We start from the raw sequence: 17,054 nt of genomic DNA, 5'->3' as shown, positions 1-17,054 counted from the left end.
ACACTTATGAACGTCAAAAAAAGAAATATACATTAAATGCTTCTAATTTTACATTTATTGCCAGTTCTCAAATCAAGTGCGTAGAACGGAAGAGAAGAACTGGCAATAAACTCTCCGCCACCCGTTTTAATCGCCAAGTTTGTTTTTTGTATTACACAACGTTTGTAAGGTGCTGCAACCATAACACCATGTTCCACATGGCATCAGCAGGAGGAAATAGGAGCACGCACTTACATTCTCGTTGGAACAACACGCACGTAGATAGACCGCTTGGCCGATTTGAACCAGTTATTATTTTCCACAATTAATTTTTATCGACTAACATCAAAATAATTGTTATAGTTTGATAAACTGCCACCAATTAAAAAAATAGCAAGTAAGCGTTCGACTGTATACTGGTCGTCATGTTTTTCATTTTCCTGGTAAGTATAAAAAAATTTGAAACTTAAAAAGATTAAATCTCCGATAAACTTTCGCAATGCTTGGCTGTTCTTATAGAATAGATAGGTTCCGGTTCGGGTACAGTTAAGGGAGATGAGAAATGAAATGACTGATACACTGCTGGAGCCTCCAACGATCTGGCGCAACTGATAGCAACTGCACGGCGGGCTTTTAATAGTAATATATATATTGGCAATTTCTTAAAACTTATTTGTACAAAACCATCACAAAAGTCGGGGATATTTGGAAATTTATATAGAACAAACAATAAATTTATTTTAATTTTCTATTTACTATTATTAACGGCAACTTCTGCCGAAAACGGAAACAAAACATATTTAAAAACTCGGCTTTTTTAAACTATGGCCTCAAAATTCACTTGTGCGTTCTGGATATATTTTTTCTACTTGCGCAGTCCAGCACCTGTCAGGTCCCATTACCCGCTTCCTCCGTAACTGAAGAGTTTTCTCAACTCTTTTTAGCTCTACTGAAGCATATGGGTGTAATATTCAAACTCAAAATAACTTTATATAGGTAAACAAGTAGTGTATAGATTGTATGTGTTGAATTGTTAATTTACATTTACTACCAGTTCGCAAGTCAAAGGTGTAGAGCGGGCAAGAACTGGCAAGAAAATTTTCGTCACTCTTTTTAATCGTTATGTTTTGAGTCATACAAATTGTTTGAACAGGAGAAAATCACTCCCAAGGATTAGGATTATTTAAGTATTCGTCAAATTTATTTATTAATTAATTTACGACTTAAGCTTTCTCGAATTTCCCTTGGGAGTTGTACGAAAAAAACGAACACAATTTCCATATAAGGAGTGGTCTATCTTCTGGTGCCTGGTTGGTCGTCATTTCACTCTCACTCACTCACTAGTATAGTTCTATTTCGCGTATTATACTGGTGAAAGTCACCATCTGTTTTAAAATCGTTATTATACTAATGTATAGCAATTTTTATATTTTTTCAATATGAATGCGTCCATATGAAGAAGTATTCTATGCGTATCTGACAGTGCGTCAGATGGCGTTAGAAAACAAAAACAAACTACTGGAGAGTCACCATACACTGGAAGAAATAACACTGACAAACAGAATTAATCTACTAGGCAAGAAATAGTTATCTAAGATTCGTTTGGATTCACAAATCAGCCCGGCAGATGGCGCTGCAGTCGGTATCTAGGTGTCAATGATTTACATTATTGGTTTTATTTTTGTGCGTAAAACGTGTGTACAGGACAACGTCTTTCGGATCCTCTAGTATTCGTATATAAATAAAAATGAGTCGCAAAATATATACGCGCAATACTTAAAACTAGTTTATATATTCATGATTATAGTTCTGTCTTTGGTTAACATTTTTTAACCGGATTAAAGGTGACGGCGGAAAGGAGGCGTGGTCACGCACAAAATTTTAAATTTAAAATTATGTAAAATAATTATAAGTTTATAATAACACAAATAGCTTTAATCTGGTTAAAAAATGATATTCATGATTATTTTATCTCGGAGGAAAGTTTTTATGGAGAGAAAAATTGGAAAAAACTTAACGTGTTCTATTTAATATAGATACCTTGCCTGCACAAAAGCGATATTTAAGTTGTTTAATGCTCGAGAAATTTGCCGATATCTGTACTTAGGGTTTTATTCCGGTAAACAAGGATGAATAGGAATATTCCAGGGGAAAAAATTATGCAGGCTAACTTAATAATTCATTTAAATGTCTTAATAACGCAATGTATACTAGAATCTTGACAATACAGTACTAGACTTTAACAAATGTGACACATACTTAGGAATAACTGATATGATGTTTTGTTACGTGTACGTTGTTACGTTGTTACGTCTAATATACTATCTTTTAAGATATGTAGCAATCAAAACCGTTTGATAATTACAACTTTGCCATTGCAATTAATAATGCAAGGAATAAAAATAAATAGATCTTAGTTGGATTTTTATTAGATGTTGGTACAGATAACAGCAACCATCTTGAACAAACGTCTTTGCCTGCGCAGAAGCGATTTTTAGGTATCACCGGGTGGAGTGGCGGGAAAGTGACGTGTCGATCGCGTGTTTGGTAAGTCAGTTGACGTTTGTGTCCCGCGCTGTGTACGATGCGCAAACTTTCCCCCACTCCCTTGTTTAATGCTCAAGAAGTTTGCCGGTATCTGTACAACTGTTTATTACAAAAATTGTCTATTTGTCAAGGTTTTCTGTACATAGTTTTATTTGCTAACTGACAATGTCATTATGACATTTCAAAATGGCGACGGTAGTACCAATTTCAGCCGCCGGCCAAGAAAAGTATGTTGCACTGTACTTTATTGTACACAAGATAGAATGTAAACAAACTGTGTAAAATACAGATAAAAAATCCTTTAAACGGTTACGCTGCGATCTCTACCTGGCCAATAATAAAAGTTTAATAACAGTTACTATTTTAACAGCTTTTCCTGGCTACAACCGATGGCGATCCAGGATTGAGCTTCGATTTCAATTATCCAGACGTAAGTGCCAAGTCATGTATCAACATGTGACAACAAAGTCGAGATGTCAAAATCCTGTCATTTTTGACGTAATCAGACTGGCTACAGCCGACAGCCTTATTTATTTATGTATAAGTAATCTTACAACTACTATATCCATATAAAAGACAAAAACCTTTTTTAAAACGTCATATTGTTAAAATATATGAACATTTCATCACCGTACGAGCCGTATAAATTCAAAAGTTCATCAACATTACCTTGATGGCTGGAAGTCTTCCTCGGTCCGCTTCACAAGGCATTTTCTTATGTTAACTAGTGAACTGTGGAATCGACTCCCGGTGAGGGTTTTCTCAAACTCTTTTAAATTCGAGTGTACTCCTCCCTTAAAGGCCGGCAACGCCCCAATAAAAGTGGGTGTTTATGGGATGTGATGACGCCCCTTTTGGGCATCTCGCAGGCTCGGGTGCCCACCTATTATATAAAAGAAAAATGAAACGGAAAACATAAACCAATTAAGTATGTTAAATAAAAGACAAAAACTTAATACTGCTAAATAAAGAAAAAGCCTTCCCGACTCTCAAAATTGTTAAGATTAAATGGAAACAATTTGTTGTATATGTGGTAAATAACTTATACTTTATTTAGCTTAAAAAACAATACATCAGCTAGTAATGTTCACAGAGTAGAGAGAAGGTCAAAGACAAACGAGAAACAGACTTAACATAAAAGACAACTCAAGTCTGTGGAGCAAAAGGCGCGAAATTAAAATATTACAACAAAAATATTTCCTCACATCTTTGGTTAGGTTAAAAATGTCAACATCTTCATAATTTGTATTATCTTACTAATCGAACCACACCTAATCATATCAATTTGATATTACAGGTAAAAGAGGATATATTCGACCAACCCGTCAATATGATGTCCGCTAAAAAGGTACCACATGAAAAGGTTAGTTTCTTTCATTATATCGATGTATTGAAGGTACGCTAAAGTATGCTAAAAGAATCTTTGTTGTAACGTTCTCTCTAAGACATATTATAATAAGTATTTTTTTGTCTTCCTGATCTCGTCTCCTCACACACAATTATCAATATCATACAACGACCAATATCTAAGCCTTGACTTGTTTAAGCTAAATATGCTTAAATGCTAAATCACCATTATGAACACAGCGAAATAAATTAGTTAAATGTATTAATAATTTTAATTGTATTTTTCCTTTTGTAAATGATCCAACCATTTTGTAAATATTATGTATTCCTTCTTTGTCCTAATATTTTGTATATAATTTATGTTAAGTATTACGAAATAAATAAAAAAATATAAATAGTTCTCTTAATTGACTTTGATGAACGGTCGTCATACAATTCAAGGCAAACCAACTATTCCAGATTCCTCGGTCTAATAAAAACTATTTACGTAACTCAGCCATGTATCGTATTACATATATATTACATATTTATATGCCTTTAGATTATAACACAAATGACCAGCAAATATATATATTTAATATGACTAAAGAATGCTTAAAAAATATTTAAAAAGCTCTGGTATATTTTATTAATAATGGTTATTCTTCCTTTATATTAAATATTTATTAAAATGATCAATGAATCTTAGAACTCATAATCTAGAATTTAGTATGAATTTGTACTTTGTTATATTTTTTGTATGAATAGGTAAAACTGTGCTTTATGTTTATGGTTAGTCATGTCAATCAAAATTTATAATAAACTACCGGAGACACTAAGAAATGAAAAAAAGATACATATATTTACAAACAAACTAAAAAAACTTCTTATACGTAAATGTTATTATAGCGTTAATGAGTACCTAGAAGATAAAAATATAGCTTAATTTCATGATTATTAATCCCTAAATATACAAAATTAAATAAATAAAAAAAATAAAAAAATGTTATTCTATGTAATTGGTACTAGCCTGGAGTGTGAAGTTTTATGTGCTATTTTTTATTGTGTTGCTATTAGCTATGCTATATAGGTTTTGTAATGCCTTCTTTTGTTGTGCCCTAACAGGGTCCATAATATTGTACCTAGCTTTAAGCCTCATAAACATATTTTGTAACGTTATGGAATGCAAATAAATACATGAATACATGAATGTGTATTCCGTTTTTGGCTTTTGTGTATAATGTAATTGTTTGAATATTGTTTAATGAGTAGCTGTAGGAATACTTTAATAAAATAAATAAAAGAATGCCCATAGCGCTAATGTTACGATACAAACTCCATCTGATGACAAAATCCTTTCGCTGCAATTTTTTATCATTTGATTTCGACACTGGAGTAAAAAAATGACATGGAACTTTTTTTCTATGTGCACCCGTAACACCAGGAGGTTTGGAGGTGCGTTGCCGAACTTTTCCCATCGGTTATTTTTGAAGTCAATTGCAAAATCTTTTTTGGGTGGTTACCAATGCTTCGACATCACGGCTTCGGATTACGTACAGTCCACTATTATATGTTACAATTGTACTAAATAAATAATAAATAAACATTTCAGGTCGGTTCAGGCAGTTCTACCACAGCAGACCCTTGGGCACCTTACGACTTCTCGAAGTTTGACGAATACTTGGCGAAGACCGGAGAAGGTGACAGCAATAGAGTCAAAAGACGAGCTAAGGTAAAAGTCTATACATACTAACTCGGCAACCTTATCCCATATAAATAGTAAAAATATCGTAAATAAAGGAAAAAGGGATCTTAATGCCAAATCATTAGAATGATAACTACTGGGCTATAAGACGATGCTCAGTCCTACTAAATATAAACAAGCATTTCATAAAACCCGTTGCGTTTGATTACAAACATTCTGACACATATGTCTGAGGAATTTGAACGCGCTAATAAAATGGTCTGAATTTAAGGTTATTTTGTAGATATTTTATTAAGGAAGAAGAAAAGGGCGTTCTTCTGGTACTGCAATACACAGTACCAGAAGAAGAAGAAGTGCCTCGTCACACACTCGTGTTATGAAACTTCGTATATATAAATGGTTTAAGATTGCCAGAGTTTTACTAAAGTTATAAGAGAAGGACGCGCCAATAAAAAAAACTGGCGACGCACTGGAAAATAGTAATAGTAGTAACTTCATTTGGTGCATGAACAAACCCATTTTCGCGATCATACGGAAATTGGTGGACATAGAAAATTTTCTATGTGCGCATTTAACATTCGCTCGAACGGTGAAGGAAAACGTCGTGAGGAAACCGGCTTGCCTTAGACCCAAAAAGTCGAAGGCGTGTGTCAGACACAGAAGGCTAATCACCTACTTGCCTATTCGATTTACAAATGATCATGAAACAGATATAAAAATCTGAGGCCAAGACCTAAAAAGGTTGTAGCGCCATTGATTTATTTTTTACGGGAATTTGTGAGTGCAACAAAATTTTCTAAAACTACAGTTTTACCAGAATTATAGGATTTATAATAAGGATAAAGATAAAATATGAGTAAATGGAAGGCATCATTGAAAAGCCCAAGACTAAATCAATCTATTATAGGATTTGCCCAGGCTTAATTGAAATCAGCAAAAAACACGAGGAAAACTTGGACCTGCTTGAATGCCATCAATGAAATGCTAACAATTTTCAGAACACCCGAAGATTTAACACACTCAGCGGGCCACAACTCCGCGAGCGTCCCAACCATTACGTATACCCCGAGCCAGTTAAAGACAGAATTCTGGAATTCACAACATCAACGAAAAAGCCTGGCATACTCCCGGAAACAATGAACCCGGGCGTCATATTCCGCGTGCGCATGTCGGACGCAATCCTCCGAATCAAGCAAAGAATGTACGAAGATCCCGAACGGCACATCGAAGCTGATATTATATACACGAATCTGATTAAAAAGGTGGTCATGGATGAGATCACGAAGTTCCACAATCTATTGCTTATGTACAAAACAGATAAAAGCATTAAGGAGCATTTGGGTGAGTGCGGCGGGAGAATCTACAAGTTCATAAGCTACATGACTATAAAAGTACACATTTACTGCTTGTTCGATGCTCTGTGGATTGATGGCAATCCTTATGTCATCGGCGATGAGTACTCCGTGACGCCTGTGGAAGTGCCGCCTGTGTTGCAGTGTGATGCGTCGGAATGCAACTCCATTGTTTTTGTCGACTCTGTGACAGAGCCAAAGGATGTTGAGGAATAAATGTCGGATGTTACATGTTGTTTTATTTTTTGGTGTTGAAATAAATAATGACGGCACTTGCTGTCAACTGCCCTCGTTGCATCAGTGTGTATGATTATTACATAAATTGTTAGTTTGGTAACTATTACTCTTCGTCAAAGGAGCTCTTTCGCTCGTTTTTTAAGCGCTTGAAAAAGTTTTAAAAAGCTGAATTCCACGAAGGACCAAATTCAAATAAAAAAATTAAATAATCTATTTATTTAAGCGACGACGTGGTCACAGCAGAAGAAAGAACAGGGTAAGAAGCACTCCAGCTGTCACAGAAGATCATGATGTAAGTACTTTAGAGGTTTATTATTATTACTCTGACAGGACCAAAAGCAAGAACAAAACAACCAACACATGTTGAATTATAGCATTCGGTTACAATGAAATCCCTTTTATTAATTAGTTAAGCTAATTTAATAATAAGAAAGGCAACGCCCTTTTCGCTTTCGAGAGATCTCTTCCAGGCAACCACCATAAAGAAGTAGGCCAATATATGAAAAAGCCTCATGAATCGCTATAATTTCTTAATTATGTCAAAGATGTGTGTGATGTGTACAGGTGATGCATAGTAGTGATTTAAAGGAAGATAGGGAAGGATTATGTAGACTTGACAAGCGATCTAAATTGAAAATCCAAAAAAGCGTTAAGACAATCTGTAATAAAAAAAGAACCAGTTAAAAATTACTAGTAAATTAACAGAGTGATAATAGTATGAAACGTGCCCTAAAGAATGGTATGACGATATATATAAATAACTTAAAATAACTAACTAATAATAATTAACTCCCTGTTCTGTCCTACCTCCCGCCAATTGCTTGCTGGAGTGAGTTGAGAAAATTGTAATGCTTTCGTTTCCTAAAAGCAGTGTTGGCCTAGGGATGGGACTCTCATCTCTAAGTTTGTGTGGTGGAATCTGTTGGCATATTGAGCAAAAAAGCAAAAAAGCGCCTTTGCCAGCATTTTCTAGAAACAATTCAGGCTTTTTTAACGTTCCAACTTCTTTGTGGAAAAACTAGAAACCTCACGTTATTATGTACGTAGCGAACCTAACATCTTAACGTGACAATCGTCATCATCATCAATGGTTATACAGCCCCTTGTGGGTTTGCCTCCTCAAGTACACTTCGCCATCGCTATCCAGTGCTCCATCTCACCAACGCAGCCTCGGTTTACCGCGTTTTCCCACGCCACCGGGTAGTGAGTTAAGTAAGGACCTTCACGTTCACCATTCGGTGCCCAGCCCTTGCACTGTTGCACTTTATGGACGATGTTGGCGTCGTGGGATGCTATAAAGTTCTTCATTATACACCAAACACCGTCAAAAATCTTTCGAAAATAAGGATAGATATCTCCTTTTTCTTGCTAAGGGACCAGTTTTCAGAACCATACCCACTGGCCGAAGCAGAGTTTTGTGTTAACGTGACCATATCAATATTAAAATTATTTTATGTTTATTTCAATATCAATTACTTGTGATACATTGTTTTCATTCGATGACGTCCATCTATTTATTCACACCATTATAAAGTGTTGTTAGGTTAGTACGTACATAATAATTTGACCGTACCGGTAAGTACAGGAAAGGAAAAGTAGGTCTATCTACAAAAACAAATGAGATGCTATCAAAATCATAACTTGTAAAAAAGTGTCGCAACTATTGTGTTTCCATGCGATGGTCAAGTCTAAGCATAGAAGACTTTAATATGTCGGTATAAAATGACTTGACTAATTACGTAATAACTTAGACAGAAAGTCCCTGAAAGACTGAATACATGGATCTTAGTTTTTACGGATGAAGAACTGAGTTCCGAGACTTTTCTTACAAGTTATGTCTGTGATAACATTTTCTTTATACGCAATCAATATTTGCGCGTAATGACAATGTGAAGAAATGTGTCAGGCGCAGACGGGTGATCGCCTACTTTATTAAGAAAAAATAAACTTACAGGAGAAAAATATAGCTTATAATTTTTGACTGTATTTTTGACAGATGAGTAACGGAACTACCACAGATATACCAATAGCCCGACGTGCTAGTAATGACTGGGACTCGCAGCAGCTGAAAAAGAAAAAGAAGAAAAGGAAGCAGCAACCGAAACCAAACTACGACACTTATGAACCACCAGCTAAGGTATATTGTTTCTATCAGAATTTAATTTTTTTTTAATGTAGCAGGAGACAAACGGGCACGCCTGATACCGCCGCCCATGGCAATCACATTTCAAGAAGGCTCGCAAGCGTTGCCGGACTTTCATGAACTCGAATCGGTTCGGAGATACTTCTGTGGGCAGCTTCCACAGCGGTGGTGGGCGACACAATATGTCTTCTATTAATCAGCTGTTTGGTGACAAGATCCAGGGAATCTTATTTTATATCGGTTTAAAATATTTCAGGAATATGAGTCGACCTTTATCGAGATGCCAAAAGATCTCTACCAGGCCCACCTGAGACCCGGCGTGATATTCCGAATTCACATGTCTGAAGCCATCCTGAAGATGCAATATAGGAAGTATGTATAATTGATTCAAGACCCAAACTTCCACATTGGACGTTTTCCATACAAAGAATCCCCTCGAGTGTGTGCTGCGGTCTACTCGATTGTGAGGACGTTTCATGGAACTGTCATCATAGGAAAAAGAGACTTCTTGAGGCCTTAAACTCGTATATTGAAATTATCGAATGATATTCCTACGCACAGCTTTCGCGTTTGGTTGATGATTTTGCTGTGTCTGCTGCTCGCGTTGCGACTGGCAGCAGGCTTCACCCGCACCCAAAATCACGGACGAGTTAGGTTATAACAACATAAAACGACATAGACAATATATTATCCTTCATGTATAATGTGCAGTCTGTAGCTATTTGTACAGCTTAGCCAGTGGACTATGAAATGTGTATTTAATTTTATATGTAATAAGTAACTAAATATTAGAAAGGGTGAAAACTAAGAACCGAACAATCCTACATAACGCTAAGCCCTACACATGTAGGGTACACTTGAATATATAAATAATTACGGGATATCCAACGCATTCTATCACATTTTCGCCATATGCGCCAGAAGATAAGAACCTGAAAAAACTGATCGTGGTTGGTGACACAGAAGTCAAAAGATCACATGGCTGCATCACATGGGTTCCCCAACCAGATGGACCAATCCACTGAAAGACTCATTGTTCTCAAAACTATACACTATAGAGAAGCGCTGGACAGGAACCGGTGGTAAAAGATTGTCCTCTCTAGATGTCTCCTTGGTGAACTCGACGCTCAGACATGACCTACCGACTGGAGAGAGAGAGAGAGAGATGTCAGCACGAAGATATCTGAAGTATTTCGAACCAATTCGACTTAGGGTAAACAAGAAGACAAGAAAAGAGCGAACAAATTCTTAAAAGGCCGGCAACGCACTCGCGAGCCCTCTGGCATTGAGAGTGTCCATGGGCGGCGGTATCACTTAACATCAGGTGAGCCTCCTGCCCGTTTGCCTCCTATTTTATAAAAAAAAACCTAAGGTAACAGAAGAGGATTAGAGGTTCAAGTTAGTGGGATTTTCGCAAAACTAAAGTCTTCAACACAATTAAAGGAGCTTAAAGGAGTCTTCAGAGGATGGAAGAAAAGAATAGAACAGAGCAATATTTAAATCTGATTGGTTAAATACGATATATACTTCGCGCTTATATTTATTTAAATAAAAGTAAATCAATGGCGCTACAAGCTTTTTAGATTTGGGCTTCAGATTTCTATATCTGTTTCATCATCGTTTGTAAATTGTATAGCCAAGTAGGTGATCAGCCTTCTGTGCCTGACGCACGCCATCGACTTTTTGGGTCTAAGGCAAGCCGGTTACCTCACGATGTTTTCCTTCACCGTTCGAGCTAATGTTAAATACGCACATGGAAAGAAAGTCCAGTGGTGGACAGCCGGGGATCAAACCTACGACCTCAGAGATGAGAGTCGCACGCTGAAGCCACTAGGCCAACACTGCTCTTAAATATGAACACCTACATACGTAAATATAAAAAAAAATTACTTAGGCTTTGCGACGTAGGACACAGAGTGAAACCTAAGACGTACCAGGGGGCAAACAGACAGAAGGCCAGAACCTGATGTTAAGAGAAAACCATAGACATTACTACAGGGCTCGCGAGTGCGTTGGCGGAATAGTTTGTTTGTTGGTTGGTAGTATCTAACAACCAGTTAATTTTTTTTTTCAGTTATGGTGAGGACAAGGATGAATCAGTGATAGAAGCTGATGTGGAATACCTTAGACTCACGCGCAAAGTGATTAATGATGAGATTACCAAGTTCGAAGACCTGAAGTGGCTCATCGGATGGTTCAACAATCGTTCAGAGCTGATACAGGAACATATGTGTAATACTAGATATTTTGCTGTGGGTGCGTAAATATTTTCCAAAAAAACAGTTTTTTTTAAGCACAGCAATTACGGGACGCCCACAAAGAACAGTCGTCAGCCCATGGCCCAAAGGCCTCCCTCAAAAGGGAGGATGATTTTTTCTAAGCTGTTGGAGCTCGATTCCCCCGGGGCAGCCTCACCTGGAGTAAATTCCATAGTTCGCCAGTTTCCAAAAGAATATAGCTTGTGTAGCGGACCGTGGAAGCCTTCCAGTTTTCCTTTCGATCCGAATTTTTGACGGCCCTAATAACATCCTCCATTCAGAGCAAAAATAAAATACAAAATAATTTTTAAATCGTTAAGTTAAGAATTTATAAACTTAATGTGTGACGTGGATATGTATTTGTCTCTGTGTGTGAGAATCGGCTTGATTAAGTGACATCGAATGTCTGAAAGGAAATCTTTTTTGAAATAGATGCGAGGAGAAGAAGAAAGAGATCGTTGTTTACTGTAGTTATGAATTGTAGGAGGAAATGCCCGACCTAACTTCTTCATTGTCCGAGTCATAAAGGCTGAGGACAAACGGATTTATTGAAGTGAAACTTAGTATTGTCTTTGGTTAACATAGCTTTTGCACTTCGAAAGAAAACAATGTTTTAACCGGATTAAAGCTATTTGTATTATTATAATATATATATATATATATATATATTATAGTCAATACCAACTCCGGGGAAATAAATGCAGTTAACACAACTTTCCCTACAGCTGTGATACTTTTGACATTCAACACCTTTTGTCTTCAGTCACCGTGACCACGCACGCTGTAACGCAAGCGAAACGTCGGAAAAAATTAAATTTAAAATTATGAAAAATAATTTTAACTTTATAATAATACATATAGCTTTAATCCGGTTAAAAAATTGTTTTCTTTCGAAGTGAAAGTTCTTTATTGACGTTGTAAAAAAAACCGTCACATTATTCGGTTACGCGCCATCTTTTTGTTGTACACTAATTCGTAGCCATTAATAACAAAAATATAAAATAACGATAACAGTGATAGTAATAACTCTATTACAGTTAATGAAATTCTGTAATAATCTTAAAAGCCTTTTGTTAAACTTTATTTAACCAATTTCTGTAAAGTTGCATATAGTAGATAATTTTTCGAAAAATAAGGTCATAAAGAAGTTTCACTTCTTACGTGTGTACACTGGTACACGCACACATGTTCATTGAGTATATGGTATAGGAACATTGTCCAGTAATTTTCGCCTAACGTGTCCAAAAAAAAAATCTGAATTCTTGATACGTGTGTAACGTTAGAATTTCTATAGGTGTACCGCCAACGATGTTCACACACTCCGAGGAATATATGAAAAGGCTGTGTCTGTTTGACAACGTGTATATCGACCACATACCGTACGTGATCGGAGAAGATGGATCCCTCCTGGCCAGTGTCGCCCCACCCGTTCTGCATTGTGACGCCGCGACTTGCACATCTGTGCCTTTTATTGACAGGTATACTTTATTTACAAAACATGAGGAATCTTGAAGCGTTTCTTAGACGACCCAGAACTAAATCTAAAATCATAATTGGACGTCCAGGGATACAAAATGTATCCGTATCACCTCGACATCCGTAGTACCACAACTAAGCTTTTCTAAACACTTTGCCGTCACCGAAACAGTAAATGAAATTGGCTGGCGCAATCTACTTATAAATGTATATAACGCTTAAAGTGAAATCTGGTATTTTTTTTAACATTCTTTAAAATTAACACAGAGAAACAATAAGAAGTGGTCGGCAATAAAGATAATTTTTTTCAAATTAATAAAATGTACAAATGTAAAAATCTAAATAACGAGTGTGACTTCTCGCCAAAATCATGCTAGAATCGTTTCACGATGTTTTATTCACGTTTTGAGGAAACCATTCCCTTCTGCAATGATTTATTAGCCCCTGATGTTTCGTGGAGCATATCTCCAGATCTATGGTGAAGAAAAACATCGCGGTGAACGTTAAAAAAAATCATCAAATAGATAAATGGCAAATTTATTTTTCCTACGAGCGGTGACGTACCCTGAAACTTATCATTCTCTGGAACTCAGCTCTGGTCCTTCGGGGCAGTCAACGGTTCACATGCCTGTCCTATATAAGGAACAGCACTTCCGTCATTGCTCAATTATGTCGTAACCTTTTAATTTTTCTAGTATAATGTTCGACGAGCGATATCCAAGGAGCAATGTCCGTACTGTTACACGTTGTCAAGCCAGCTGTCGTGCCCACTGTAGGAACGATCCGGACTGTCTGAAACGCTGCTCCGACCGCTGTATGCGTGCTGAATAAAAATTCGCTAATATACTTCTTTCATTGTCTCGAAACATTTTGAACGCTTTTAGTTCATTTAAATAATAAAAATTCATCCCAATAATCGTTTTTTTTATCTTGATTGTTAGAGACCATTTAGCTCATTTCTACATTATACAAAGTTGTACGATAAAAATATTTTCTGTATCAGTATAGGACAGGTTGACGCTGAGATTTTTGGTAAATATGAGTTTAATGTTAGCGATAAATTTGTTTTAACAAGTGAAACTTTTTATGTTTCAGGTATCCTTTTTTAGTTTAGTTTATTTCTGGTTAGTTTTGTCTTAATATTGTAATATAATGTGTAATAGTCTTGCCTACGTCAGGTACGTCGGCCACTCTTATAAATAGCCAAGTTTTGATTCATACAAATTGTTTGAACTTGAGAAAATCAATCGCAAGGATTAGGATCACACAAATTATCGTCAAATTTATAAAAAGCATTTTCAGACATATAACTCAAATACATAAATAGATCTACAATATAAAAACGAGTACATGTTTTTGAGTATAACATAAATAGATATTTTTTTTTAATTTAAACAAATTATCCACAGCGCAGTTTTTACAAATTTTATCAACTTTAACATTACTAAAATGTTATTGTTATCGAGAGTGGGTGTAACGCTATGAAGAGAGTATCCTATGGAAACCAAGCTAAACCAACCAAAGCTAATTGATTTCAACGCTTTAGGGAGTTTGTCGTTAAATCGCGGAACGTCACTGTATTTTTAAGTTAATGGAATAGACCACTGTCGATGTACAGGTTATGCCAAAAATGGAATTTTATAGGAAAATCACTCTTTGTATGGAAATCAAGGTTTATAATAATTTACAAATAACATTAAAAGACCTTATGGTAGTGACCTTTGGAACAAATGTATTATTCTAAAAATGATTATTTGCGTAAAACAATATTATTAATTTGATAACGTAATAATATATTTTAATAATGTGATGATGTAGTGATAAAATAATGTAAGAATTGACTATAATGATGTGACTCATAATGTAATTATAACTTCCATTCTACCTTTAAGGACAAATTTGCACGTCATTATGTGTGGCAGAATAAGCGAACTTTAGATTGTACCATCATAATATTTTTGTACCATATTCTTGCAAATAAATTATTTTTAGTAGAAAAATTAATTTTTCGTCAAAAGTGGAACAGATAGTTGAAATTATTTATTTATGCAGCGACTCTCATTCCTGAGGTCGTAAGTGGGATCCCCGACTTTGCACCATCGTGAGGAAACCGGCTTGCCTTAGACCCAAAAAATCGGCGAGCGTCAAGCAGAGAAGGCTGATCACCTACTTGCCTATTAAATTAACAAATGATCATGAAACAGATACAGAAATCTGAGGCCCAGACCTAAAAAGGTTGTAGCGCCATCAATTTATTTATGTCACTATTGGATAAATAGAATTTGAAACAAATTAGTAAAAAAATATTTATTTATATGCTTATTTCCTATTACTACAGTAACTTAATACTAATACAATAGAAAACTTATTGATATAAAAATCAAACTAAAATAAATATAAACAAAACAAGTAAAAACTTAAAACCTAAACCTTTTTATTAATTAAAAATAATGCAATTCATGTGAATTCGGCCAGTGTGTTACTGAATATATCTGTCTTACAAACAATAATATTTAGGATGCGCAAGACACGCGTAAATGGTGCTTCTCTGAGTAAGTTCGTACGCGTCCGAGGCACTGCAAGCCATTGCGACCGCTTACGACGCTTCAACATTTCCACATTATATTATATTCTAACTCTTCGTACTTATTTCTAACCTAGGTAACACTGAAAATGTTTAGAAAATGAAAAACGTCTTCATGTAGAAAGTTGCCAATACTTTTATTGTTATTCGAAGTAATCTCCGTTCCTCTCTATACATCGTCGCATTAGATGGAACCACTGAGAAAAGCAGTGGGCCCATTCTTCCTTAGGGTCTCTTCTATGGCATTTTCGTACGCTTTCGCCGCATCTTAAGGGCTCGTAAAGAGAATACCTCGAATTTTATCTTTAGTTCTTGAGTATAAATGAAAGTCACAGGGCGCCAGGTCATTGCCTCATTATCTCGACACCTGCCATAGTCAAATATTAACCAGTCCATGTGAAGGTGTTTCTGGTCGGCGGTTAAAGTATAGGGAATCAATTTGGTCCTAACGCCTAAATTTTCGTGTAATATTTTTTCAACTTGACTCATACCAATGCCTCGGCTTGCCCGTATCTGCTGATAAATCACTCTCTTATCTTCCTCTATCATGCGTCGCACAGCACTGATGTTATCTTCAGGAGTCGCTGTTAAAGGTCGTCTTCGCGGACGCGGATCATCATTGAGATTGCTACGTCCACGCTGAAACTCGTTAAACCAATTGTAAATAATGGCATGAGATGGGGCTTCATTAAGAAATGCTAATCGCAGCCTATCATAGCTTTGTTGTTGAGTAAGCCCACAACGAAAGTCATGATAAATCATTGACCGAAAATTTTCTCGCGTTAGTTTCTTTTTCACTTGTAACAAGAGTCTTAGATTTGCCGCCAATGGACAAAAACAAATTACAAATTAATGAAATATACTACTTTAGGTTACCAAAGAGTTCTAAAATTGAAATAAAAAAAAAGTTTTCATTTGCAATGTTTCTAACTCGCCCGTTTTAAACATTTTCAGTGTTACCCACGTACCATAATAAATAATCGTCTCAATCTTTTATTTCTAATAAGACAATGTTAAGAACATTTTTTTAGCAATGAAGATTTATAGCAAAAAGGTTGCAAGCAACGTGTCAGCTGTTATCAATAATTTTTCTGATAATATTACGTATCAAAATTACATTTATGTTTGAATAAAAACGGCTATTACCTAAATAATTTATACGAGGCAGTCTGAACCTTGACGCTCTACCTAGTGACAAATAATAATCCTAGCTTCGTTAGACTCCTTTTTACCTTTTAATTGAATATTAAATAACCATATTTTGTTTAAAAGATTATCCATGATTATCTTCATGTATAAATGTAGACAATTTGTGTGTGTTTATTATTTCAAAATAATAACACACAAATTGAGGATGAATGTAGTTTTGTGATCTGTGTTACCTGTGCTACATTAAGTCAAACATCAAATTTATACAGACGTTTGATTCAAGAATAGTCAATTGTCA

The 17,054-nt window shown here is 35.7% G+C and overlaps 1 protein-coding gene across 1 annotated transcript; it reads left to right on the top strand.

The window, feature by feature from the left end:
* Positions 1-216: 216 nt before the first annotated feature.
* Positions 217-13,939, top strand: LOC123718006. The gene is made up of 10 exons (XM_045674343.1): positions 217-422; positions 2,897-2,956; positions 3,824-3,889; positions 5,465-5,584; positions 7,370-7,438; positions 9,143-9,283; positions 9,546-9,661; positions 11,364-11,545; positions 12,842-13,025; positions 13,719-13,939. The coding sequence occupies exons 1-10, from the start codon at positions 405-407 to the stop codon at positions 13,852-13,854; spliced, it is 1,092 nt and encodes a 363-aa protein (XP_045530299.1). The 5' UTR covers positions 217-404; the 3' UTR covers positions 13,855-13,939.
* The last annotated feature ends 3,115 nt before the right edge of the window (positions 13,940-17,054 follow it).

This window comes from Pieris brassicae, chromosome 14, assembly GCF_905147105.1.
Source record: "Pieris brassicae chromosome 14, ilPieBrab1.1, whole genome shotgun sequence".
Classification (NCBI taxonomy): domain Eukaryota; kingdom Metazoa; phylum Arthropoda; class Insecta; order Lepidoptera; family Pieridae; genus Pieris; species Pieris brassicae.
This window is presented reverse-complemented; position numbering and strand designations above follow the sequence as displayed.

What these genes read in the sequence shown, in the direction of transcription:
- LOC123718006 (XM_045674343.1), top strand. An exon ending in AAAAGGTACCACATGAAAAG is followed by an intron (nt 3,890 to 5,464) that starts GTTAGTTTCTTT and finishes TAAACATTTCAG; the next exon opens with GTCGGTTCAGGCAGTTCTAC. An exon ending in TACTAGATATTTTGCTGTGG is followed by an intron (nt 11,546 to 12,841) that starts GTGCGTAAATAT and finishes GAATTTCTATAG; the next exon opens with GTGTACCGCCAACGATGTTC.